Source organism: Geotrypetes seraphini, chromosome 1 (assembly GCF_902459505.1).
Source record: "Geotrypetes seraphini chromosome 1, aGeoSer1.1, whole genome shotgun sequence".
NCBI classification, from domain to species: domain Eukaryota; kingdom Metazoa; phylum Chordata; class Amphibia; order Gymnophiona; family Dermophiidae; genus Geotrypetes; species Geotrypetes seraphini.
The window spans coordinates 447545996-447573594 of record NC_047084.1 but is presented as its reverse complement, the minus strand read 5'-3'; the positions used below and the strand labels follow the sequence as shown (position 1 = coordinate 447573594).

Below are 27599 nucleotides of genomic sequence, written 5' to 3'. Positions count from 1 at the left end.
TGGCTCAGGTGCCTAAGACCCCTCTCATGGGAGGGTCTTTAGGCACCTAAGCCAATCAGGACCTTAGGTCCCAACCAGTGCATTCCAGGATATACTGGGAAGAGGCAGGCCTGCCATTTGAAAAGGTGGGCCTGCTGGCAGGAGAGAGTGGGCATCCCTCCTGCTTTTCTTTCATTTAGGGAACGGGGGGTTGTAGGGCCAGTATGACCAGTTGGAGGGAGCCAACCCCTGAGCTGGGGAGGCTGGCCCAGAAAATTAGACTATCAGGCTTTGAAGAGAGTGGGAGGGGGGACTTGGTGGTGGGGGGAAGGTGGACTATTGTTTTTATTTTGAGGGTTTGAAGGGTGTCGGGGGCTTTTGCTACTCTCCCTGCCAGCTCAGCTGTTTAGGGCTTCCCCTGCTGGATCAGTTGATAGTGGAAGTCCCAAACAGCTGAGCAACAGGGAAAGCCCCCAAATCAACCAGCGGCTTCGAGGAGTTCTGCGGCTCAGTTGATTGGGGCAGGGAGAACAATTTGACTGACAGGAGGAAGAAGCTGTGCCTATAATTTGCTCTTCTTAGCAAGCGCCAGGCACTGCTCCCTCCCCCTTTTACCAGTGATTCTCTGCACAAGTAGCATGCATATAATTTGCATGCTATTGTACTGAGCATTACCTGTAAAAAATAAAAATTCGCTCCCACAATGGTATTTTTTACCATGGTGTCAGAGCTTTGTGCATCCTATCCTCAGTGAATTTCCAGCCTCATTCTTACAAGAATTTAGAAATGTGACCAACAAACTTTCCATCTAAAATTCAAATTTGTCCATTCAATTGATTACAGATATGAACGAATTAACGCAGAGTGTAAGGGATTTAGTGAGGTATTTAATAAAGTTTGGAGCCCATTGACTAAATTTGTAAAAATATAATAATGTATATTTATCATATCTTTCCTTTGGTTCATTTATCTTTACACATCTGGGGGTGGGGGGGTGGGAGGGGGTTGGAAGGTGGGGAGTAAATATCGATAGCGACATTTGGGTAACTTTATTCTTCATTTGTATTATATATTAGGATATATTCTGCTATTATTATATGTAAGAAACTGAAATTATTGAATGATATCTATGTTACCTGTATGGATATTAGTGTAATGTATGTAATACCTACTGTTCTTTCATTTGTATGACACTGTTTTTGATTAAAAATCAATAAAGAATTAAAAAAAATAAAATAAAATTCAAATTTGTTACCAATGGACTTTTCTGTCTCAATTTCTTTCTGATATTTCCTTCCTTCCTGAGGAAACCACCCAGTTCAAACCCCAGATAATTAGGTTTCAGAACCCCGATGAAAGCCGCAGAACGATGGCTAGATATTAATGTTTTCAAATAATGCCAGGCAAGGCATTAACTAATCAAAGAGCAGCTTCATGAACCAAGAAAGTAAAGCTCATCAGCAGTTTTTCCAGGACTACCAATATGGAGACAGCTTACACCTGGACTGTTCTTGGGAGAAAATTAGGGATGCGAGATACACATGTACACTTCTCCCTCCGTATTCACTGTGATAGGGGATTAACAGAACCGCAAATACAGAAAAACTGCGACTAACTTTTTCATATGTTGTTTGCTGTTTTCTATTAAAAACCATCGTGAATATGGTGAAACCGCGAATAACATGGTGGGAGACCTGGCCTGTTCCTGAAGGAGAAGCAAAACACGATGAAGAAAGTGCTGGGAATCGGCGATTTCTCTATGCAAGCTGACGTAACTTGGGGGGAGGAGCCAGCAAGCTAAAAACCGTGAATCATCGAAACCGCGAATGCTGAAACCGCGAATACGGAGGGAGAAGTGTATTTGTATTTATTTTATTTATTTACATACCACTTATATCCTAAGTGGTTTACATTCAGGTACTTTTTCATATTTCCCTATTTGTCCCGGTGGGCTCAAAATCTATCTAATGTACCTGGGACAATGAGCGGATTAAGCAAATCCCTTGCTTATAATCTATATACTTTAGGTTCAGAGAATATGTGGCTCTGGTCCATCATCCCTTAAAGAGCTATGGAAAGCCCCTGATCCAAGACCCCTTTCTACAGAATACACATAAAGTGCAACAGCTGGGATCCTTCCTATGCAAAAGTTGTAACATGCATGTAGGTCGGACCCTTTCTTACACTGGAGATTCAAAGTTATGCTCTTCTTGTTTTCTCTGGGTCTGGATTGCAATATAGCAGACTACTGTGGATAAATTGTTCTTTTTGAGAGATTTGAAATGTATATTGTCTGGTTAAATTCTGTTTTTTTTGGGTATGTTTTTACTTATTTTATGAATGTTGCTATTTGCAAGCTGCCTAGTAATAGGCGGTTGAGAAATTTATTAAAGAAATAAATAAATAAAATCCTCTTTTCACATCTCCCCGGAATCAAGCACCTAGCTGTAGAGTAAAAACAGAGAGAAGGGTCGCAGCAGGATGTCAGCACAGCATTTCACTAGTGCAGGGGTAGGCAATTCCGGTCCTCGAGAACCGGAGCCAGGTCAGGTTTTCAGGTTATCCACAATAAATATGCATGAGATAGACTTGCATCTCAAGGAGGCAGTGCATGCAAATCCATGTCATACATCAGGGGTGTCCAATGTCGGTCCTCGAGGGCCGCAGTCCAGTCGGATTTTCAGGATTTCCCCAATGAATATACATGAGGTCTATTTGCATGCACTGCTTTCATTGTATGCTAATAGATCTCAATCCGACTGGATTGTGGCCCTCGAGGACCGACATTGGACACCCCTGTCATACATATTCATTGTGGATATCCTGAAAACCTGATCTGGCTCCGGCTCTTGAGGACCGGAATTGCCTACCTCTGCACTAGTGGGATAAAATGGCCTGAGGTGCTATAGGGAGTTGTAGCACAGATGCACCCTCATGAAATTCTGTTGCTTTGCAGCTGGTGAATAATAGTTTCTTGTTTCTTACACATTTGCATAGAGAAGCTCAGGATTCAAATACAGGGAATCAGCTGAAGATTGGCAGGTTGACAGAGGAGATAGACTGAAGTAAGGGCTGAGAAAGAAGGTGAAGAAAGAAGGTTCCGAGAATAGATCAGCTGGAGATGGAGAAGGGGTTGAAAAGGGAGACTGACTGAAGGCAAGAAAGATTACGAGAAGCGATCAGCTGGAGGAACAGCTTATTGAGAGGGCTGTTCCTCATATCAGATAATAATTACATATGAATTTACTGGTATTTTATTGACATGATACTACTAGTTTAAGAAACATAAAGAATGTAGAACATCTGTTGCTGTTTTTCAGAATTTAGTAGAAGGGTGTGGTTCCCTGAAGTCTGGTGTTAGCCTCTATCCATTACACCATTCTCCATCATAAATCAAAAGCAAGGGAATAGAACATGAAGCAGAAAAAGCTGTTTCATTAATTTTCCTAAAGTTGGCAAAGTGGCTGCATCGAAACTTAAAAACAAAACAAAAAAACACTTAATGGAATCCTATGGGATGTTATATCACAGGCTTCCAAGAAATATTATCTTCCTACAAATACTGCAAAAGAAACAGAATGGCTGCAGTATTTGCAATCATACAGCAAACGGAGATTTTCTCAGAGTGCTTTGCAGCTAATTTCAAAGATAGAACCAATGTATGATCATTTAAACTATGATGCCGTTGATAATTTTTTATCCTTGTAACCAGATAAGATTTAAACTGATGTTGTATACCACTCTAATGCTTATTGACTAAAGGCAGTACAGAAAATGAATGAATTAAGAGGCATGCTTTTACCATCCTTGATCTACCATGAGTCAACAACTTGCAGAATCTTGGTACCACAGGTTGCTGACCCCCATAGTAAATGCATATTGCTACTTGGAAGCCATTTGAAAACAGTGTTATGCTACAGTCCCAGCAGCATCGAGCTGCCATATTGTGGCTAATGCTGCTAGTCTTTATCTTAAAGGGGAAAAAGTGCCCCCTAGCCAAATTCCCCTGTTCAAGGCTTCCCATCATGTACCCCCAGTCAAGCCTCCCCAATTAAACTTCCCCAAAGAAGGCCCCTCCTAGGCATCTCTCCCCAATCATAACTTTCCCTCTGAATGCCTTTCCTTCCCCCTCCATCCACAGGAACCTACCTTACATAATCCCTGAGGGTCCAGTGAGTGGGGGGGGGGGGGGGAAATGTCTTGGTAGAAGCAATCTCAACCCACTCCTGCCCTCAACACCGGGATTTAAAATGGCACCATATACCCCTACCAATAGTCTTACAGTACTATCCTCCCATACGGTAAAGGGCTTGGGACCTGATACGTTGCTTTTTCAGTGTGGTTACAATCAAAGCAGTTTACATATTTTAGACAGGTACTTATTTTGTACTTGGGACGGTGAAGTGCTAAGTGACTTGCCCAGAGTCAGAGGGAGTTGCAGTGTGAATTGAACTCACAACCTCAGGATGCTAAGGTCGCTGCTTTAACCACTACGCCACTCCTCCACACATGAACACATATTTTTCTCAGTTTGTAAATTCTACAGTCTCCATCTTTCTCATTCCCACTAAATATATCTGAGTCTGCAATCCTTTTACTTTAGAAACTCTACAGCTTTAATCAAACTATAATGTAGCTGTATATTTGACCAACATCCTTCATCCTTCATCACTCATCTTAACCTGATCTGATGAAGGTAGCATAGCTTTTCAAAACTAACCACAATCATGTTAAATTAGTTTAAAACACAAAAACTACAGCTTGTATCTTTAGATTTATATCTACAAGTCTATTTGAGCCACCAGGACAACCATAGTGCTTTATCTTGTCTTATGCAGTTCTAAAACTAAACTGACAAGCAGTGATGAGTTTATAACACATCATAAAGATATGACTATGAGCAGGGCTTAATTTTTTGGGGGAATGACCTATGGCCTGGAACAAAGATCCACCACTTTTTTTTTTTTTTTTCAAACTCCAGAGAAGCAAGGGCATTCTGCCCTAGCTCTTCTCTTCCAAGCAGCGTGCAGGGAAGAGGAGAGGAGCCTGGAGCAGAGCAGAAAACAGTTACTACAGTATAATCCCTACTCTATTTCCTCTTCTGTTGCTCTTCCTCCTGGCCCACCCAAGGGCCTTTCCCAGCTCCATGGTTCCACTTCCTTTTTATCTGCAAATTAAGCCCTGGCTATGAGAGAATGAAATTTAGGGATGGAAAGTTTAGCATAGGAATAGTGTACTACATTTTATTTATCTAGTTATCTTCTCACTAAAAGTATGCAAATGTTTTGGGGATATTTCTTTTTGAGTTTCCATTTGCTGGATGGTGAGAAATATGTGCAGGCCCATTTTAGATAGGTCACAGAGTTAGGAATTGAAATGTCCAGGTCAGTATATGTGCAATTCCCCCAGTTTTTTTTTTTGTTTTTTTTAATAAAAAGCTCTGCTGAATTTTTGTAAATTACCCAAAAGGACTCCAGTAAATATGTAGGTATTTACTAGGATGCTCCTGCCCTGCACCATCATTGCCAGGGTTCAAAATGGTGCCTCCAAACTGCTAATAGTAGTGCTGTGGTACTTCCGCTAGGGAACAAACTGCCAAATATCCATTCAGTCGTGTCCGACCCTTGGATACTGTAGACCAGTCCTTGCTATGCTTCCCTGTTTTCCACAGCTTCTTTCAATTGCTTGATGTTCATTCTCATGTCATTCTAGATGGTATCCAGTCAATAGGCTTTGGTCTCCCCTGATTCCTTTTACCACTGACCATTCCGAGTAGCACCTCCTTTTCTAGTGAATTTGCCCTCATCACATGTCCAAAAGAGGTCAGTTTCTGTCTGGTAATCTTGTCTTCCAGGGACAACTCTGGGTTTATATGATCAAGAACTTCTTTGTTGATGATCCTGGCTGTCCATGGGATTCGTAGAAGTCTTCTCCAGCACCACAGCTCAAAAGCATCAATTTTTCTTCTATCTGCTTTCGTGAGTGCCCATGTCTTGCAGCCATATGTCACGATTAGGAACACAATGGCAGTGATCAATCTTTATCTGATGGTGAATGAGACATCCTTGCACTCCCTTATTTGGTCCATTCTCACCATGGCTGCACGTTCCAGTGTTAATCAATGCTTGATCTCTGCTATCGAACCGCCACTGTGATCAATGGGAGATCCAAGGAAATTGAATCTGTCAACTACTTCTATTAGTTTATGATGTTTTGATTATTATGTATGTTTTAAATTGTAAGCGGGTTATGAACTTGTAAAAATAAATAAATACATTACTGCTATTTAAACCTTGGCACTGGCAGGGAAGGAACATCCCAAACCCACCCCCTCATAAGCCATCAGAGGAACCCCTAGTGAGAGCTAGAAGTTCATAGGCAGGGGTCTTCTAGCTGATGTCAGAGAATTTGGGGGTGGAGAGGGTGGATGTGCCACCAGAGAGGAGGATTGAAGAAGAGGATTGATATAGTTTTGCACCTGTTTCTTTGGTAAACTCCACTGGTACCTGGCACTTTCATGTGCCTTGGGACAGGCGCAAAATACAATGGGGAATTTTTGCAAAATGGGAAATACATGCCTTTTTTGGCTATGCCCAAACCACACCGTCAACCAAAAAAAAGGAAGAACCAACAAAATCTGAAGTAAAAGGGTCGAAGACAAGACAAAACAAAACAAGGAAAACTGCAGTAACATGTACAATGATACAGGCAAAGTTTATTAAAATAATTGCGGTTAAAAACAACACCAGGAGAAAAGCAGCTACATAGAGAGGCAGAGGGAGAGAGAAGCCAAAGGGGAAAAAGCAGATAAAACAGCAGGAGAGAGAAGCAGAGGCAGGAGACCATGAGGGGAATCGGTGAGAGTTAGCTCCACCCCCCCGACGTCCACCACCGAAGCTCCGCCTTAAAAGGGGAGGGGCCAACGGAGCAGAGCTGATCTGAGCAGGAGAAAAGCAGCTATATAGAGAGGCAGAGGGAGAGAGAAGCCAAAGGGGAAAAAGCAGATAAAACAGCAGGAGAGAGAAGCAGAGGCAGGAGACCAAGAGGGGATCGGTGAGAGTTAGCTCCACCCCCCGATGTCTACCACTGAAGCTCCGCCTTAAAAGGGGAGGGGCCCACGGAGCAGAGCTGATCTGAGCAGGAGAGAGCAGGAGAAAAGCAGCTACATAGAGAGGCAGAGGGAGAGAGAAGCCAAAGGGGAAAAAGCAGATAAAACAGCAGGAGAGCGAAGCAGAGGCAGGAGACCAAGAGGGGAATCGGTGAGAATTAGCTCTACCCCCCGACGTCCGCCACCGAAGCTCCGCCTTAAAAGGGGAGGGGCCAACAGAGCAGAGTTGATCTGAGCAGGAGAAAAGCAGCTACAGAGAGAGGCAGAGGCAGAGAGAACAAAAGGGGGAAAAAAGCAGATAAGAGCAGGCGCAACCACAGCAGACCCAGAAGGCATCCGCAGCAGAACGGCAAGCAGACAGCAATGGAAGCAGCAGACGGAAGCAAGATGTTGAGCTACTCAGTTTTCTGCATCATCTGCCATATGTATGACTACCTCCCCTCTGGGAGGCGGTCTTACGTATGTGCCCGATGCGGAGAACTGGAGAGCCTGAAGAGACAAGTCAGTCTCCTGGAAGGCAGAATATTGGAACTGGAGGCACTTCAAGCAGGGGAGGAGGGAGACAGAGATGCAGAGAACGTCCAGACAGAGGAAGCAGAGAACAAGACAGAAGACACCATCGAGGAAGAAATCCGAGAGCTGGAGAAGTTCATAGAGGAGGCATACAAGGAGGCCGTGGAAAATCACCAACAACAGTGGAACTGCCAAAAGACACCTACAGAGAGTGTGGACCACCCGACAGATAACCACCAGGAAGAAATGGATGATACAGGAGCAAGAACGAAGGATACGGACCTGCGGCAGGAGAGATGGACATACACCAGGGACACGGATCTGAGGCTGGAGAATCAGGAGAAGATAGAAAGGACAGCAATCGTCGTGGGCGACTCCATCATCAGACAAGTTGACAGCCACATAGCGGAAGGAAGACTTGATTGGCTGGTGACCTGCCTACCGGGAGCCAAGGTAGAAGACATAGTGAGCCGCATCGACAGGATCCTCAATAGTGTGGAAGAAGAAGATACGGCGGTGGTGATCCATGTGGGGACGAACAACGTGAGCAATAGGAACTACAACAACATTTTTCCACCTCCTTTTTCTTCTTTTTAACTTCCACTCATTGGTCTTTTACTTATTGGTTATGCTCTATATGGCATATGTTTTAACATATTGACCTCACTACAACCCCACTTCTTATTGCCTGCTCTATCATTCTTTTGCAAATTTCTTACACCTTTTGGTGCTATCTATCTATTATATATGTATTGCATATTTGCTCCATCAGTTCTCTTTTCATTTGTTTCTTCTATCCATCTTTTGGACACATATCTGTATGACATATGGTTTACATATTTTTATTTTCATCTCTATTTTCACTTTTCATTTTCATTTTTTTAATCCGAGCATGTCCTTTTTACATATCCTAGGTGTCTTCTTGTACACCTTCCGCTTATGTTTTTTATTGCACACCTTTTCACTTAAGTTATTTAATATATGTCTTTATAGATATAGCTCTATGATATATATTTTTAGCTATTTCTATTTTTATTTTTATCTTTGTACATTAGGACCCCTGAAGAAGGCGTGTACCGAAACACGGACCGTGTTGGGTCCCGTGGTTTAATTTTAAGGTGTTGTTTTTAACCGCAATTATTTTAATAAACTTTGCCTGTATCATTGTACATGTTACTGCAAACCACACCGTCACCATGTTCTCTTTAAACCCTGCATTCTGGGAATGTACCTGAATGTAATTCACCTGAGGCTACAACTGAAAAAGGTATGGACTAAACTCAAAATGCCTTTCCCTTCTACACGTGGTTTCTAAAATTGATATTGTCCATGTATGAGATGTAGAAATCCAGCTGTATACATGTCTAGATGTTCTAAAAAACTGATATCTGAGAAGTTATCAACTTGTGTGACCATTAAGATGTATTATTTTATTGTTAAGCCCAGTTATTAGTAACACGGTAAAATATATAGTAGCCCATGTTGAAAGATACACACTTAAGGTACAAGCGGAATAGAAATCACTAATGTAATGTAATGTAACTTAAGTGAGTCTGATCTTGGAAGCTGAGCAGTATTGGGCCTGGCTAGTACTTAGATAGGAGGACTGCTTGTCCACATAGTTAATCAGGTAGTAGCATCAAATATCAGCAGTGCCTATATAACTTCCAAGGTGGACAGTTGCAAAGGGACAAAAATTTCACCCATTTCTGCCATTCCTAATGGAATCTAACCCATACCCACCCGTACCTGCTAAGATCCATTCCAGCCCCATCCATCCCCGCAATTAATCTCCTTCATCCCCAACTGTACTCACAGGAGTCAACTTTATTATTTACTTCTTCGCAGCCCTCTGTTTCCCCCCCACTACCATGAATTTTAGGATGGTATTCACTATTCAACCAATGCTCAGTCTGGTGTTCCAGCTGCCTTTACGGGCATTCCAAGCTTCATTCTGTCACTCCAATTGCCTTTTGCTGTACATTCCAAGCCCCATTTTAGTGCTCCAGTGGTCTCTCTCAGTGCATTCCAACTCTCATTCTAGAGTCACCAGAGATTTTGACTGCACTCCTGTGGGAATCCCATGGTAACTTCTTCCATACCCATGGGAGTTCCGCAGGATTCTCACAATCCCCATTCCTGTGCAACTCTCTATTCCAGGGCCACCCTGACTCTAACCCCAGACCACTGTGTACCATCCAGAAAATGCCATGGCAGTCAGAACAGCTATTCAGCAGCATGGTATGTTCCCAGACCAGACAGCAAGAGTCTTTCTTTCTCAGTTAAATTCCTCTGAATATCAACCCTCAAATAAATATAGTCTAACAAATAACCCCCCCTATCTTATAACTATCCCCAAAATATTAGTAAACTTTAGAGAGATGTAGATAAATTTCCAGTAAAGTCCATATGTAAAGTATGCATGTATTTATTTACCTATCATATATGCTTATTATTAACATCACTCAGTGGCGTAGTGAGGATGAAACGCACCCGGGTGGTGGCGTCCCTACTCCACCCTCATCTCAGCCCCTCCCCACTCCTTCCCCAGCCCCCCCTGATGCCCGCGGCCCCCCTTCTCTTCCCTTGTACCTCTAGTTGTTCACCGCCGCAAGTAACAAGAAGTTCAACGTGCTCCTCGCGACCCCATTGTCTCTCCCACTGACGTCACTTCCTAAGTGTGGCACAAGGAAGTGACGTCAGCGGGAGAGATGACGCGGTTGCGAGGAGCCACATTAAAGTTGTTGCTCGCGGCATTGAACAACTAGAAGTACAGGGGATGGGAAGGGGGTGAGTGCATAGAGAGGGGAGAAGTAGGAAGAGGCGGGGGGGGGGGCAGAGAGGAGGTTGGGTGTGCCAGCACCCCCCCAACATGGCGCCCGAGGCAGACTGCCCCCCCTTACTAAGCCACTGATATCAGCCATTACTATATATAAGAAACACCATTAGTCTGTGTTAATGGGTGATGTTAGTGCACTCACATATACTGGGTGGTGAAAGAGAAAGCAATCCCGCATATGAACTAGAGAATGACACGGGGACAAATTTTTCCCCATCCCCGCGGGGACTCATTTTCCCGTCCCGTCCCCGCAAGTTCTTTTTCTGTTCCTGCCCGATTCCTGCAGCCTCCATCCTCATCTGCACAAACCTCAAACACTTTTATTCGAGGTTTGTGCAGTCAAAGCTGAGCTTACAGGAATGGGACAAGGACAGTGACAGTGACAAAACTTGTGGGGACAGCTGCAGGGATGGGGAAAAATTTGTCCCCATATCATTCTCTAATCTGAACCTCAGTCTAACTGCTCATGATGTCCTAGTCAGATAATTTCACTTCAGTTTCAGAAGATGGATGGCTCTTTTGAAATCTACTCATCTGTGCATTTTTGATGGGAAGTTGGAACCCGTGTATTTGGGGGAGGCAATGTTGGTTAAAGAATTTAATATTGTTCAAAGGATCTACAGATCCTCATTAATGGGGCTCAGTTTTTCACGATATACCTACATTTATTAAACTTTAAGAGCTGAGCAGAATATTTCCGCTCAGACCCATTTCTCAAAGTCTCTCTGCGACTGAAAGAAATAAATTCTTATTTGACACTTGCCTTTTCAGTCCTCAGAACAGGCATTCTTAATAAAACACAGTAGTTTGGCAGGACTACAATTAAAACCATGCAAGGAAATCCCCTTTTAATTCAAACTAACTGTTACCATATTTCTGAATTCCTTTCAGTTCACTGAACAGCATTTGCTATATTAATAAATTAAGGAGGATATTTTAGAAGTACAGTAGAAATAGTGACGTTTCCACACGTAAATAACATGCACATGTACTTAGCAATATCAGAGAGATGCTATTTCTCTGTGTATATGCTCCAGGGTACCAAGATTTCAAGCAGGCTTATGAGATTTTAGTATTTGGGAAGGGGGTGGGGAGAGATTTCCTAGGCTTATCACTTCTTTCCATTTGATCCAGTTAATACGGGAAAGCTAAGCTACCTGTTTGCAGTAGTGCTATGGCTTCATCGTCTTTAATATGGCTTGGGTTACTAGTATTAAAACAGGCTTCACCGGGAAGGGGAAGGCCTGCCATTTTGAAAAGGTGGAAGTGGGCATCCCTCCTACTGGATTTTCAACTAAAAGTTACAGGGTGGTGTGTGGGGGGGGGGGGGGGGTGGGGTGGGGGGAGTTTGGGGGGTGTCGGGAGTTTGCAGGGGATCCCCCAGTGATAGGAGGGAGTGGACATACCTCGTGCCGGATTTTCATCTAAAAGGTACAGTGTTGTGGAGGGTGGAGGGGGTTCAGGATGGAATGTTGGGGGTTTGCTGGGTACCCCGGCAGCAGGAAGGAGTGGGCATCCCTCCTGCCAATCATCAATTTAAAGGTGAGGGGGGTCAGGGATGTGATGAGTCCAGGTGGCCGAGGCAGGAGGGAATGGGCTTATCTCATGCTGATTTTTAAAAAAAATGTTCGGGGAGTGTGGGCTATTGTGGGGTTAGAAGGGAGAATGACTTAAAAAAAAATAAATGGGGACAGATATTGTGTGTGTATTATACACGCACAGCATCTATGCCAATTTTTTAAAAAAAGCACTGTTCAGCATTTTTTTTTAACACTACCGGCACCTGCAGACCCGTCGGGTTTTGGAAGGTTAAAAACCAGTACTTCGTTTTGTGCATCATGTGGGCATCGATTGGAATGTTCATTTTAATATTGGTGAGCTTGTTGTAATGTATTTAACTATGATTCTTGAAGGTTGCTATGCTTGTTAAATGCATGGTGAGTTTTGTGCATATGGGCCTAAGTCCAGTATGGCCCTATCCTGCATGGGTTCCATTACCAACTGCTGAACAATTCTCCTTGTAGAGAAACCAGGATCTCCTTACTTCTAGAAGACCCCAAAATAGGGATACCTCAATCAACATCTGGCATGTTAAAATCACTTCTTATTTTGATTTTAGAAAAACATTAAAGACCCGTCTGTTTGACATGTCTTTTAAAAAAAAAAAAAATCTTTATTCATTTCAAATCTTAAATCAAGTACAATATTGACATTTATCAATTAAGCATTCAAATACACTTGAAATCCTATAATTGATCATCATAATATAAAATATTATCCCCCTCCAATATTTATTTATGAAAATGATTTGTTTCAATTATAATCAAAAATACCCACTCCCTCCCCCCCTTAATGTCTTAAAATTTTATACAGGGAAGAATATTTTTAATCTTTACAATAATCTATTAATGGCCTCCACACATCTTGAAATTTGTTATAATTTCCTTTTTGGATAGCTAGTGTCCTTTCCATTTTATATATATGGCATACAGAGTTCCACCAAAAACAATAATTAAGTCTATTCCAATTCTTCCAATTGTAAGTGATCTGTTGAATGGCAACTCCAGTTAAAATTAGCAATAACTTGTTATTATTAGATGAGATTTGTTTCTTAGCCCTCATGTTTGACATGTCTATATCCAAGTACTACAACTGTTTACAGTGTTCCCCCGGTCGTTCGCGGTCCCGGTCATTTGCGGTATTTTCCGACCGTGAACTGCCAGCAAGGAGAGGGCAGCAGGAGAGGTAAGAGAGAGCAGCCGGAGTGACAGCGAGGAAATCACTTGCTGTATGCTCCGTCTGCCTCTTCCTGCACTAAGTCAGGCCTTATCCAATCAGGAGCTGCTTTGTCATGCAGCTCCTCATTGGTAAGGTCCGACTTAGTGCAGGAAGAGGCGGTTGGAGCATACAGCGAGTGATTTCCTGCACTCGCCGGCGCTCCTGCTGCTCTCTCCTGCTGCTCTCTCCAGTCTCCCCATGAAAAACTGCATTCGCGGTTTTTCAAGATTTGCGGGGTTCCTGGAAGGAAACCCCCGTGAATATCGGGGGAGTATTGTAACTCACTTTTGTTTCTTAACTGATGCATTTCAATTTTAACTGATTCTTAATTGATGTAGTCCAATTTTAATTGATTGTTTTTATTATGTCATTTCAATTTTATTGATTGTATGTATTTTATCTTGTTGTGAACCAGTATACAAAAATAAATTATTATCATTATTATTTCTCCTTTTACAGCTATTTTCTGTTGGCTAGAGAAATGAAATGAGTATTGTTTTCCTATGACAGATTTTAGAGGGATAAATGTAATTTGGCCCTAGATATTATTGACTGAATCAAGGTCCATTTTATGGACTGGTTTCATTCAATTGTTTAACTATAGTATATATATTTTCCTTGAATTCTGGTGTGGCACTTCATTGATGTGGGTTTGAAAAGAAATTTTTGAATTGATGTGTTTTTCTTTATATTATTGTATCAATTGTCTTTTTCTTTACTCATTATGTATGTAATGATTGAAAATTTATAAACTTAAAAAAAAAAAATCTGTCCACTTCTTCTGTCTGTGAAGGAGGTTGGTATATTACACCAATATAAGTACATTTTCCATTCTCTCTTTCCAGATTGACCTAAAGTGCCTTTTTCTTACCCTGCTGATCCTGCAATTGTGTGGCTTTAATATGATCTTTAACATATAATACCACTCCCCTTCCTTTTCTTCCTATCCTGTTTTTCCTGAACAGATTATAGCCCAGTATAATTATATCCCAGTCATGGTTCTACCTGAACCACGTCTCTGTGATCACCACTAAATCCAACTCAGCCTCTTCCATGCTCAGCAGCCCTTGGAAAACCATCCCATGGTCCAGGAAGCTGAAACAATCTCGACAAAACCAGCCACATGTTCATCTCCAGGTTGCAAGTTTCTCTGTCCAGGTTTTTACCCTCGACAGGGAGGATCGATGAGAATACCACCTGCGCACTTGACTGCTTCACCTTCTCTCCCAGAGCCACAAAGTCATTTTTGATATGTTTGGAGGTACCTGTCAGTATCATTAGTGCCAATATGGATGAACAGCATTGGATAATAGTCATTAGACTTGATGAGTCTTGGCAAGCTCTGCATAATATTTTGGATTTTGGCACCAAGCAGACAACATACCTCTCAGGACATCATGTCTGGTCTGCAGATGGACGTCTCTGTACCCCTGAAAAGGAAATCATCAACCACCACTACCTTATGCCTCCTAGTGTTCATGGATCCAGCAACTTTGGGGATTTCAAGTTTTGGCACTTCATCTCCCTGGGATGCTCCCATCTTCTCCACTTCCAGGGCCACATACCAATTCTTCAGTTCAAGGGCAGGTGGAGTTACAGTATCAATCCTGCAGGTTTCCTCAGAGCGATCTCCATGGACTACTACCTCTATCGCCTTCCACTCAACCACTTCCTGACCTGGTCCACCACTAAAGTGGCCAGGTTTAGTGCACAAATTGGATTGCATAAAAGTCTGTCCTATTTTTATGCACTAGCCCATGGTCGCTTAGCGAAGAATATCTATTTCAGCGGCCATGTGTTAGCTGGCTCAGAAGAAACTGGATATTCAAAGTCGAAGCCTGGACAGGGAATAATTCTGATGGGGTGAACAAAACACTCATCACCACTGGATGAATACTGAACCCTAAGCTTAAACCCAGATGATCCCCAGATAGTCAGTGTTGGCCTATATCCAAGAATCAGTACGAAATATCAGCGTATAAGTTGACCACTGGAAGTTATCCAGGTACTTTACTGTCCTAATTTATCTAGACAGCTATCTGGGTAACTGTGCTGAATGTCGATAGCACTCAGATAACTTCCGGCTCTTGGACTTGGGGAGGTCAGTAAAGATTTTCAGCAGAATTATTCACTAAGTTAAAGAAATACCAACAATCAGTGTGCATTGTGGATACCGGGAAAGAGGAATAAAAATAAAGATTGTGGTATGCTTTAGCAATAGTGGAAGCTGAAGGAAAAACAATAGTTCAAGTTCATTGTGAAATAAAGCTCAACAAAGAAGCTGTAGGAGATACACTGTGGATGATGGATATATGGAACAGCCTCCCAGTGAAATGGGAGGACACAAGGATGGTATCTAAATTCACAAAAGTATGGTAGAAGCACATCTCTATGGAAAGGATGGTAGAACTTAGCGGTTGCTATGGGTGGGAAGACGACTGAATAGGCCGTATGGTCTTCATCAGCATCATTTTCTATTTTTTTTATTACACTAACAGTATATAACTGGCAAAGTAATTGGCTTCATCAGATCAAGGCAAATATTTACTGAGGGACATCAAGCATTGCAAACTTCAGGTCCTGTTGATAACTCTCCTGGAAGATTCAGTGCCCGAGAGATGCAGGGAGAAATACAGTCCTCCATTGTTTGCTAAGAATCCACGAGAATGACAGAGACGTCAGTGTACTGGAAGCAGAGATCAAGGAAAAGAGAAAAAAAAGCAAAAATAAAAACAAGAGAGATTTTCTAATCCTTGCCAGCAGAAGGCTGCTTGCAGAGGCCCAGGAGATAACTTTGTTGTCAAGCCTTCAACAAAGCCCTGTTCCTTCTGTGAGGTTGTGAATTTGCCACTGGGGATATAGAAACTGTTATGAGAAGCATTGCGTAAAAAGCTCCTTCTGAGGTTGGTGCGAGTTCAAAGGGATTCATATCAGGAAAGAAAAGAAACTGAACAGTGCTTTCAATAGCAATATATAGCAAGAGAGTATTTCAATGAATTACAGTGTGCAGCCAAGAAGACAGCTGCAGGACTTGTCCATATGAGACATTAAGAGGGCCATTTTAGAAGCATCTAAATAGTGCATTTGAATGTGTAGATTGGATTTGTGTGCAAATAGCAATTTTACATAGTGAGCTGCTGTTTAAACATGTATATGTCTGGGATACAGATATTTCAAGGGGGACATGGCTTGAGCAGGCCAAAAATTAATGCATGTATTCCTGGTTTTCAATGGAAGAACATATCTATTTTTTTAAAATTTCCTTATTGGCTTTTACACCAGTTCCAAAGCATGTGCAGATTTTAATTTTGTTAAGGTTGTAAATGAGAAATTAAGGGGGGTAATTACACCTTCACCCCCTTTTTTTAAATTTCTGCCTCAAATGTAAAAAGAAAACCTTTGGCAATTTTACTAGATAATTGCTGTCACTTATAGTCACAGTTTTGTGAAATCAGGCAACTAGTGCTAGTGCCTATATGCAGAAGCTACAAAATTACCACTTTATATATACATGGACTTACCTGGACTCAGGTATTGTATTCAGTGAAAATAACTCTGAATGTCACTGAAAAATGTAATGGGGCAATTTGTCAAAAGTGTTGCAAATCACCTGGACCAGATGGTTTACATCCCAGAGTACTGATGGAACTAAAAAATGAACTTGTAGAGCAATTATTAGTATTATGTAATTTATCTTTAAAATCAAGCTGCCACAATGATGCTGCTTTTGTTTTTATATAGCATTTTGCAAATTCACTGCTCCTGTTTTAATTGCTAGCACATACATATATATTTTCTCTCCATTTGGTCAAGCCTTTTGTAAAATATTGAAAAAATGTTATTGCCCGAGTTAGGATTTTCCATTTCACACATTGAGCCTGTATATAAATAGGGAAAGGGAATGGAATTTGTATACGAGGTGATGCTGAAAAGTTCTTAGCCCAACCAACTTCCTAAATTCTGAGTGTTACTATAACTGTGTTATTTTATTTTGCAAAGTGCCAATTTGTAGAACTGTAACGCTATGTTTTGACATTGTTTCAGATGATTGATTGAACCATATCAACGAAAAGTGTGGAATTTTCAAGTGTGGAACTCTGAGGCGCCATGAAGTTCCTATTCCTGCAGAAGAAAACTCCAAAGGAAATCCATGAATGTATGATGCAAACATTGAGTGACAAATGCCCATCGTACTCACAGTGAAGAAGTGGTGTGCAAACTTTCAGCACGGAGATTTTGAGACCAAAGATGTAGTAAGGTCCGAGAGTCCTCAAACAGTGCCAACTCCTGAAATTGTTGACCATGTCCATGACCTGATTTTGGCAGATCGGAGGATATCGACTAAAACATTTGCTGAGACACTACAGATATCCAGGGAACGTGTTGGGTATATAATCCATGAGCAGCTAGGTATGCAGAAGCTGTCAGCCAAGTGGACGCCCAAATGTTTGAATGCTGACAAGAAACAACGTCGAGTGGACGCTTCCAGGTTGATTTTGCAGCATTTTCATTGCAACCTTTTGGAATGATTAGTTACTGTTGATGCAACATGGTTAGACCACAAGGATCCTGAGCCAAAACAACAGTCCATGCAATGGTGGCACTCATTTCTCACATGCAAGGAAATTCAGGACCCAAAAGTTGGCAGGAAAGGTCATGACCACAGTGTTTTGGGATCAGGAAGGTGCTGTAATGACCATCTTCCAAGAGGCCAGACAGTTAATGCAGAATACTACTGTAACTTGCTGTGTCAATTAAAGCAGGTATTGAAACAAAACAAGGAGAGGGAAGCTGCAGTAAGGAATTCTCTTTTTGTAAGACAATGAACCTGCTTACAAGGCTGGCAAAATGATGGATGTTTTGACACAGTTGGGGTTTCATAGACCATTCACCCTACTCACCAGATCTTACTCCATCTGACTATTTTCTGTTTGCAAACCTTAAAAAGTGTTTGATAGGGTGACAATTTTTGAGTGATTCAGAGGTGATTGCAGCAGCGGAGCAGTATTTCAGTGACCAGACATCAGAGAATTATTTTAGAAGGGTTACAGAAACTTCGGACATGATGTGCCAAGTGTGTTGAACTTAGGGGTGAATATGTGGAATAACTTGTAAGTTTCATGGCTTCACGTCATTCCCTTCTTGGTTGGGCTGAGAACTTTTTAGGACCCTCTCATACTGCTTTATTTGTGGTTACACATTCAAAGTGGTTTACATATATATAGGTATTTATTTTACACCCGGAGCAATAGAGGATTAACCCTCCCTTTTACGAAGCCACGTTAGGTTTTCTTATTGTTGGCCGTGGCGGTATTAGCTCTTATGCTGATCGGAATTCTATGAGCATCAGAGCTCATCCACCTGAACAGGACAACAATTGCAATGTGCTCCCCAGCCCCAAAAGCTGGCATCTGTCATCACCACGATCCAGGAGGCAATGTGTAGCAGTTCGTCCCTGTAGAGCGATTGTGAGAGAAGCCACCAGTCCATGCTTGTTCAGGCTTCCAGAGTCCAAAGTAGACAGTCCTGCAGGGTATCCCTGTATAGAGCCCAGCGAGAGCACAAAGCATGCTGAAGAGGATGCATGAGCATCCTCACTCAAGGAACTACATCCAGTGTGGCAACCACTGAGCCAGAACTTGAAGATAATCCCATGCCAATGGAGCTGGCTGCTGTAGAAGGTCATAAACTGGGCACGCAGTTTCTGCTTGTGAGCTTCCAGTATATAGACGTGGTCCAAAACCATATCAAAAAGGACTCCCAGGTATTCCAATGATTGTGTAGGCATGATATGACTCTTCATGAAATTTATAATCCAGCCCAGGTCCTCTAGCACCTGGAGTACCCGTTCCACTTTGTGCCATCCCTCAGCCAACAAGGGAACTTTGATCAGCCAGTCAGCTAAGTAAGGGTGAACCTGGAGACTCATCTGTCACAGGTCATTGTCACTACAATGGTTCTCAGAATCTAGAGATACTGCCAGACTGTCGGAACCAGAGTGGTCAGGAAGTCCCCAACAACTTGTTGGAGTTTATCCTGATGCTACATAGGAAGGATTGCCAGGTTCCGACCCATGTAGAAGCAAACCCTCAGATATTCCAGATCTAGCGTTGGCTTGAGATAATTCTTCTGGAAGTTCATCACCCAGCCCAGGCACTGAAGCAACTGAACGACTTGTTGAACAGCCTGATGCCTCTCGGATTCTGATGAAGCTCTGATCAACCAGTCGGCCAGATACAGAAGAACCAAGACTCCCAGGGTGCGCAGATGTGCTGCCACCACCACCATCACTTTGGTGAAGGTCCTAGGCGCCATCACCAACACAAAGGGCAGTGCCGCAAACTGGAAATGCTGCTTCAGCACTTGGAACCTCAGGAACTTCCTGTGGTCTGGAAAGAAGGGAATATGGAGGTATGCATCTGTCAGATCCAGAGAGGCCAGAAACTCCCTTGGAACCACTGAGGAAATCACCAAATGTACTGTCTCCATGCAGAAGCAAGGTACCCTTAGTGCTGCATTGACTGCCGTGAGGTCCAAGATCAGCCTCCAATCTTTGGTGCCTCATTTTGGAATGATGAAGTATATTGAGTATCTCCTGGATCCCAAGTCTTGCTCCAGAACGGGCTCTATGGCTGCCACATCCAGTAATCTGCAGTCTGTGACCTCTATCTGAACAGCTTTCTTTGGCCACCCCACAGGGGAATCCAGGAAATGATCTGTCACGGACCAATAGAATTCCAGGAGACGATGTACTACAGTCTGGCTTGTAGGAAAGAAACTGCTTCTTAAGGGGACAGTCCTGAGGCAAGAGGGGAGGAGTTTAAGACTCTGAAATTATGAGGCTTCCTACAAGTTCTGGTGAGTATAGGAAAATAACCCAGTAGTCCCGGAATAGAGTGGGATAGTACAAGAAACTACAGTTATCCGGCATCTACCAATCCCCATGGGTGCAGGATAACTGTATGTACTATAGAATATTGGCTGTTTTATGTTTATATTCAATTAGATATATGTCAATATGTATACTTATATGTACATATTTAGCTATGCACAGCTCTTTCCAAGCGTGAATTACACTATCCAGCCCAACATAGATTTAACTTTACTGTATAGAATCCCAGCTGGCACAAAAAAGAAATGATAGTGGTCTCTATTAAGATGATAGCTGTCATATGCCCTGGATATGAACTGACCAAGACTTGCAAGTGGATCCACTGAAACCTCTGCAAAACTTCAGGGCCTGAGGCCTCACCGTCACTAAACTGCTTTGGGATAGGACAGTCAAATTACAGGGCTTGAGACTTTCTCATGTTAAATTGTTACTCCAAAATCCCTCTGCTTACCTATCAGCACGGAACTTCCAGGGTTTAGCACCAGCCTGCTACCCTGAGAGGAAGCCATTACCGAAGGAGCACCTTGCGCCATTCCTGATAGAATTGCTGTCAAGTCTTCTGATCTGTGAGGAATCTGTGGGAGATCTGGAAGAGGTGGAGAAGCTAAAATCAGAGAGTGTTTGGAAATGCTGAACATCACCAAAGAGGGACATTCAGGGGTGAAATTCAATAGGGCATTTAACTGCAAAGTTGTTTATGTAATTTCATACAGGCAAAAAACATCCTGAATTTTAAACAAAAAACAATTGAGTGAATATTGGGTTGGTAGGAATTTAAATATGCAGAAGTAATTTTTTATTTGAAACAATTTTTATTATTAAATAGTTCAAACAGGAGATAAACAGCATACAACCTTCCTCCTAATACAACAACCAAAGTCCTAGAATGAACATACAACCAAAATTAAAATCCCCCCATGCTTCCCAAAATTCCAAGACCAGCATATCCAATAAAACTAACATGGTCAGTGGGCTTGGACTCTTATGGGCTTAGACTCTTATAGCCCACTGACAGTAGAGCCATTTCTCCTCCCGCCAATCCCCACCTGCGTATATATGGTAAAAGAACGAAGAAAGAGGAAGAGAAAAGAGAGGAACGAAAGCAAGAAAGAAGAAAACCCCCCACCCACAACTCCTCCAGCTCACCTGGCACCCCCTCCTCATGTATCCAGACTCAACCTCACCGGAGAAACGTACCCCCCCCTCACAAAGAATTTAAAATATCACTGTGTGCCCCAGGGGACAGCAACTGAATATAGGGTTCCCAGATCTGAAGAAAAAGTTTTTTATGTTTAGCACTGCAACTGGCATGCAGGTAATTTCTCCAAGACCAGAGAGAAACTAAAACCTCGCTAATCCAAACTGAGAGAATCACCCGCTTCCCCAAGGACCCGGCCAACTCATCTCATAAATTGACATGGACTGCTACGAGACAAACAAAAAGCCTCATATTTGTTGAGCAAAAATCCTGTGGCAAAAGTATTTGTTGAGCAAAAATCCTGTGGCAAAAGTAATTTTAATCATTGCAGAACAGTGCAATAGGTTATGCATAATTTTTGAAAATACATAATGTCCCTGAAATGTCTCATATGTGGCCAAATGTACGCGTGCACATTTAGGACCAGATTCTGTGTAGTGCGACCAAAGTAGTATCTGCAAGTCTGTGCACATTGCCAAATTGTACATGCAACTTAATTGCTTAACAAGCTAATCACAACAATTGGCAATTAACAAGACCTGCCTCCTAAGCATTTATGCCACAGAGATATTTCAATGTCTCAATCATATCCCCTCTCTCTCTCATCTTTCTTCCAAAGTATGAGCTAGATTCATTAAGCAAACTGATTGTGTACCGCTTGGTTTGCGCTCCACTTTCCTACTATGGCTCGATTCACTAACCTTCCTCCAGACCCCATCCGCACCCTATCCGTTCTGCGCATGCAAATGAGTAAAAAGGCATGTAAATTTCTTAAGGCATCAATTCATGAAACCATTTCGTCCAAACCGACTGGCCTTTCTGTTCCAAAAAGTTTTGACTGCTGAGGACTAGTCGCTTTACATCCTCGTCGACTATTCCTGCCTAGCAACTGCTGCGTGCATGTTAAGAACCCCATTAAAAATATATATCTACCCTGCAAAAAATCCAAAATATATCTAAACTTTAAATATATGTAAACTTTCATGTACATAAGCATTAGAAATATTTTTTTTAATTTTTTTGGAATGCACATAGCAAGTGCAGAAATCAATCTCATATTTGTAATGCGCATGGTGAGAAAATCGTGGTTTAACCCCGTGCTCTCCTTGTGCATTCTACATTTCATATATCAATGCCAAATTTTTTTAAAAAATCAAAAATCAAAAATAACTTTTAAGGGCCAGCTATCCCTCCCCCCTTCCTTCCAGCTAGATTGTCGCGTGCATCTGACGTACGGGGTCGCCTTTGGTTGCTTCGTGCTTCACAGCAGAAAGAGCAGCACAGCCTCCTGGGATTCGTAGGCTGTATATATAACAGCGTGTGATCCCAGCGCATTCAACTACCATTAATTGTTGTGCCTTCTAGCAACTTAACAGTTCTTTTCCTGAGAGAAATGGACGGTGCTTGTCGGCTACACTATCTGCTTCTTTTGGAACACAAGTATGCCGAGGAGAGGTTGGTAAAAACTACAGTTCTTATATTGCATTTTTTTACAACAATACTTTGCGGTCGGTGCATTTGGAGTCCGCCAATGACATCTGCGATAAAACCCCACCCTATTTCTACGCAGTGAAGTCCTAAAGAGCTAGCGCATGCATTATGTGCTTCAAAACCAACAAGGATACAGTGCACACGCACGTTGATCAATGTTACAGTGAGATGTGTGTATGAATGGGGGCATGCTTATGATTTGATCATTTGATGGACAAGCTTTACTGAATCAATCGGCCAGAATGACTCGGAAATGGATAGGACACGAATAGGATCGATTTGTGAACTTTAGTGAACCTAGCCCTATGTCCATTCATGGTGCCTATTCCAAATAGAAGGAAAGAAAGCAAGACATCAGGATCAAGCTTTTTCCAGAGCTGTAAAGAAAAAATATGGGCCCTCTTTTACTAAGCTATAGTAGAGGTTTCTACCACGTCCTGGGGCGCTAAATGCTCGGCCACTGCTCCAATGCTCATAGGAATTCTATGAGCGTTGGAGTATTTAGTGCTCCGGGCCGCAGTAGAAACTTCTACTGCAGCTTAGTAAAAAAAAAAAAAAAAAGGGGGGGAATAGTAATGCAATTAGAAAGATAATTCCAAGCTTAACTTTCTTGAATGGTAGAATCATCAGGAAATATGAAGAAACAAAAGCGTTTAAGCAGAACAATATTGCCAGTTTTACTACAACGTGAGCCCCTCTAGATGAGTTTTGTAAGGATTTTTATGATAACCTTAACCCCCTCTTCTACTAAACCGCGCTAGCGGTTTTAGCGCAGAGAGCCGCGCTGAATGGCCTGTGCTGCTCCCGATGCTCACTGAGTTCCTATGAGCGTCGGGAGCAGCGTGGGCCATTCTGCACAGCTCCAGGCGCTAAAACCGCTAGCGCGGTTTAGTAGATGAGGCCCTAAATGATTCTATTATGTCTTGAGAGTATGCAGTTTATTCTGTTGCAGTATACTAGCATTGTAAAGTTTTATTTGTACATTTTTGTATTTGAAAACTCTCAATAAAAATGTTGTAAAAAACAAACAAAAACTTACCTAGAATCTGCAGGTATGTGGTTTCTGTCACTTCCCCATGGCGATTCGAAGCTCTGCAAGAGTACAGCGCCTGATCCAAAAGACTTACACTCACAAGCAACAAAGAACCGTCATGCTGGTGAGAGGCTGGGGCCAGTTTGGTTTTATTCCTATACCAAGTAATCTCTGCTTCAGGTAGACCTAAGAAAAATAAAATCCCCATATGTACCAGCTTGAAACTGGTTTTAAAAAAACAACAACATATACATGGAGGGCACTTTCTAACATTTTCATAAGTGATATTATGGAGGGACAGTTGGGTAAAGTCAGTCTTTATGTGGATGATACCAAAATCTGGAAGAGGAGATATCTTGGAAGGTAAAGAAAACATGAATAGGGTTCTAGCAAAGCCTGAGGAATGGTAGAATTTGACAGATCAGATTTATTGCTAAAAAGTGCAGGGTTTTGCACTTGGACTACTAAAACCTAAGGGAACAGTTCAGTTTAGGTAATGTGGTTCTCGGCATGAAACAAAAATGGGACCTAGGGGTGATTAAATCTGAAGATCTTAATGGGCCACATTTTCTAGTAGGATGCAAATTTGAGAAGTTGAAAAAGGCACCTACATTGTTTATTTTATAAAGAACCAAACACAAAAAGCAGCACAAAATTCCCACGAAGGCCTCCTTAGAAGTCATAGCAGCCATTTTGTGAAGCCATTGCAAGGGGCCAGAGCGAGGGGGGCTGTGTTTTTGTCCCTATCAACCTCTGCTAGACCACCAGATACAAAGATAAACCTTGGGGCACTGGCAAGTTGTCAGCATTCTGTAAAGGGATCCTTGTAAAAGGCGGTCACCCGTCCTCTTTCCCGCTCCCCCCCCCCTGCCACATGTGTGCGCCCCTTCCCTTCCTTTCTACATCTTTAATTTTTCCTGCGCGAGAAGAATTACGAACTTGCTGCCTGCGTCAGTGTCACCTCACTCTGACATCACTTCCGGGCCCCACACTTAGGAAGTGATATCACAGGGTACCTGATATGATGCAGACATCAACTTCATGCTGTTGCTCTCGCTTGGAAAATTAGAAAGGTACAGGGGAAGGGAAGGGTGTGTGTGCACAACGTGGGGGGGAGGGGTCAGAAAGGAGTGAGGGCAGAGAAGAGGCCGGGACAGAGACGCCGATCCTCAAGAAAGGTTCGAGGGGAGACCCGGGAAACTACAGACCGGTGAGTTTGTCCTTGGTACCGGGAAAGATGGTAGAGGCGCTGATAAAGGACTGCATCATTGATCACCTTGACGGACACAATCTGATGATGACCAGCCTGCACGGCTTCAGCAAAGGAAGATCTTGCTTGACGAACTTGCTGCACTTCTTCGAGGGAGTAAACAGGCAGATAGAACAGGGTGACCCAGTCGACATTGTATATCTGGATTTTCAGAAGGCGTTTGACAAGGTCCTGTGTGAATGACTACTTTGAAAAATTGCGAGCCATGGAATTGAGGATGAAATACTCACGTGGAATAAAAACTGGTTGGCGGATAAGAAACAGAGAGTAGGGGTAAATGGACAATACTCGGACTGGAAAAGCGTCATGAGTGGAGTGCCGCAGGATTTGGTGCTTGGATCTGTGCTCTTGAACATATTTATAAAAGACTGGAAATTGGTACGATGAGTGAGGTGATAAAATTTGGAGACGATACGAAGTTATTCAGAGTAGTGAAGACACAGAAGGATTGCTAAGACCTGCAACATGACTTAAACACGCTTGAGAAATGGGCTGTGACATGGCAAATGAGGTTTAACGTGGATGAGTGTAAGATGATGCATGTCGGTAACAAAAATCTTATACATGAATACAGGATGTCCAGTGCAATACTTGGAGAGACCCCCCCCAGGAAAGAGACCAGGGAGTACTGGTCGACAAGTCAATGAAGCCATCCATGTAATGTGCGGCGGCAGCAAAAAGGGCAAACAGAATGCTAAGAATGATTAAGAAGGGGATCACGAACAGATCAGAGGTGGTTATCATGCCGCTGTACCGGGCCATGGTAAACCATCACCTGGAATACTGCACCCAGCACTAGTTGCCATACATGAAGAAGGCCACAGTACTACTCAAAAGGGTTCAAAGAAGAGCAACTAAAATGGTTAAGGGGCTGGAGGAGTTGCCGTACAGCGAGAGATTAGAGAAACTGGGCCTCTTCTCCCTTGAAAAGAGGAGACTGAGAGGGGACATGATCGAAACATTCAAGATAATGAAGGGAACAGACTTAGGGCTCCTTTTACGAAGCCGCGGTAGCGGTTTAACGCACGTAATATCTGTGCTAGCCACTACCGCCTCCTCTTCAGCAGGTGGTAGTTTTTCGGCTAGCGCGGGGGTTAGCGCGTGATTAAAAGTCACGTGTGTTAAAGCCGCTACTACGGCTTCATAAAAGGAGCCCTTTTAGAAGATAAAGACATGTTGTTCACCCTTTCCAAGGTAGGGAGAACGAGAGGCACTCTCTAAAATTAAAAGGGGATAGATTCCGTAGAAATGTAAGAAAGTTCTTCTTCACCCTGAGAGTGGTGGAAAACTCTTCCGGAGGCTGTTATAGGAGAAAACACCCTCCATGAATTCAAGACAAAGTTGGACAAGTTCCTGCTGAACCAGAATGTACGCAAGTAAGGCTAGACTCAGTTAGGGCATTGGTCTTTAACCTAAGGGCTGCCGCGGGAGCAGACTGCTGGGCACGATGGACCACTGGTCTGACCCAGCAGCAGCAATTCTTATGTTCCTATGTGCCACTTACTCTTGCTCCGCCACTGCCTTGGGGGGGGGGGGGGGTGAGGTAGTCTTCTGAAGGGGTTGCCATCGGCAAGAGAAAAAGGGTGAAAGGGCATGGGAAGTGTTCAAAGGGGGATCGGAGGTTCTGGGGGGCTGTATTTTTTGTTTTCTAATTTTATTTAAAAAATTATGCGGCTGGTCCAATATTCAGTCAGAGCTGCATACCTCTTTTGCAGCCCCAGGTGAATAACGACTGGGCCCACATAGGTTCCAGACAGCTGGGCCACCGATATTCAGTGCTGGTGCCAGGACATAGCCTTACACTGAACCTTAGTGCATTATTCAGCCAGCAACAATCAGCATTTAAAAAAATATTGGCCACCAACTGCTGAATATTGGGGGAGGGGGGATCTGTATTTGCTTGCTTTAGGGAAGGACTGTGACTGTGTATACCTAATGTGACCATTTATTTTTTTCATCAAAACGGGTCATCTATTAATATTCAGTCCCGCCCCAATCCCGCCCTAGCCCCACCCCCAATTTCTTCCATTCATTTTCATGTATACACAATATCTTATTAATTCATAATAGTAAACATAAAATATAAAAAAAACACAAAGCACACTGTACGCAGAGAAAATGTTAATTATCATTTACGAGTTTCAGGGTTTTTTCCAAGATGTCAAGGCAGATTACTTTAAAATATACAATGTCACCTCAGTAACTATAGAAAAATAGACAAATATAGTGCAAAATATAGACAGCAGATATAAATTCTCAAAACAGACACATTTTGATCACTAAATTGATAATAAAATCATTTTCCACCTTTGTTGTCTGGTGATTTCATGAGTCTCTGGTTGCACTTCCTTCTGACTATGCATCCAATCTTTCTTTCTTTTGCATTCAACATTTCTTTCACAATCGAGCCCCACCCTCTTTGGGTCCAGGTCTCTCTCTCTTTTCCCTCTGTTACCCTCCCCAGATTCAGTGTCAGTTCTCCTTTCTACCTTTGTTCC

The 27599-nt window shown here is 42.6% G+C and overlaps 1 protein-coding gene across 4 annotated transcripts in view; it reads right to left on the bottom strand.

Annotated features, from left to right (window-relative positions):
* Window positions 1-27599, bottom strand: part of ADAMTSL1 (ADAMTS like 1) — a 1156072-nt gene that overhangs the window by 65855 nt on the left and 1062618 nt on the right. For all 4 annotated transcript variants that reach the window (XM_033920627.1, XM_033920609.1, XM_033920600.1 and 1 more), the window contains 2 exons: window positions 23838-24017; window positions 20561-20695 (listed from right to left, as the gene is read on the bottom strand). In XM_033920627.1, the coding sequence (XP_033776518.1) occupies window positions 20561-20695; window positions 23838-24017 (315 nt within the window). The remainder of the gene's footprint in view (window positions 1-20560; window positions 20696-23837; window positions 24018-27599) is intronic.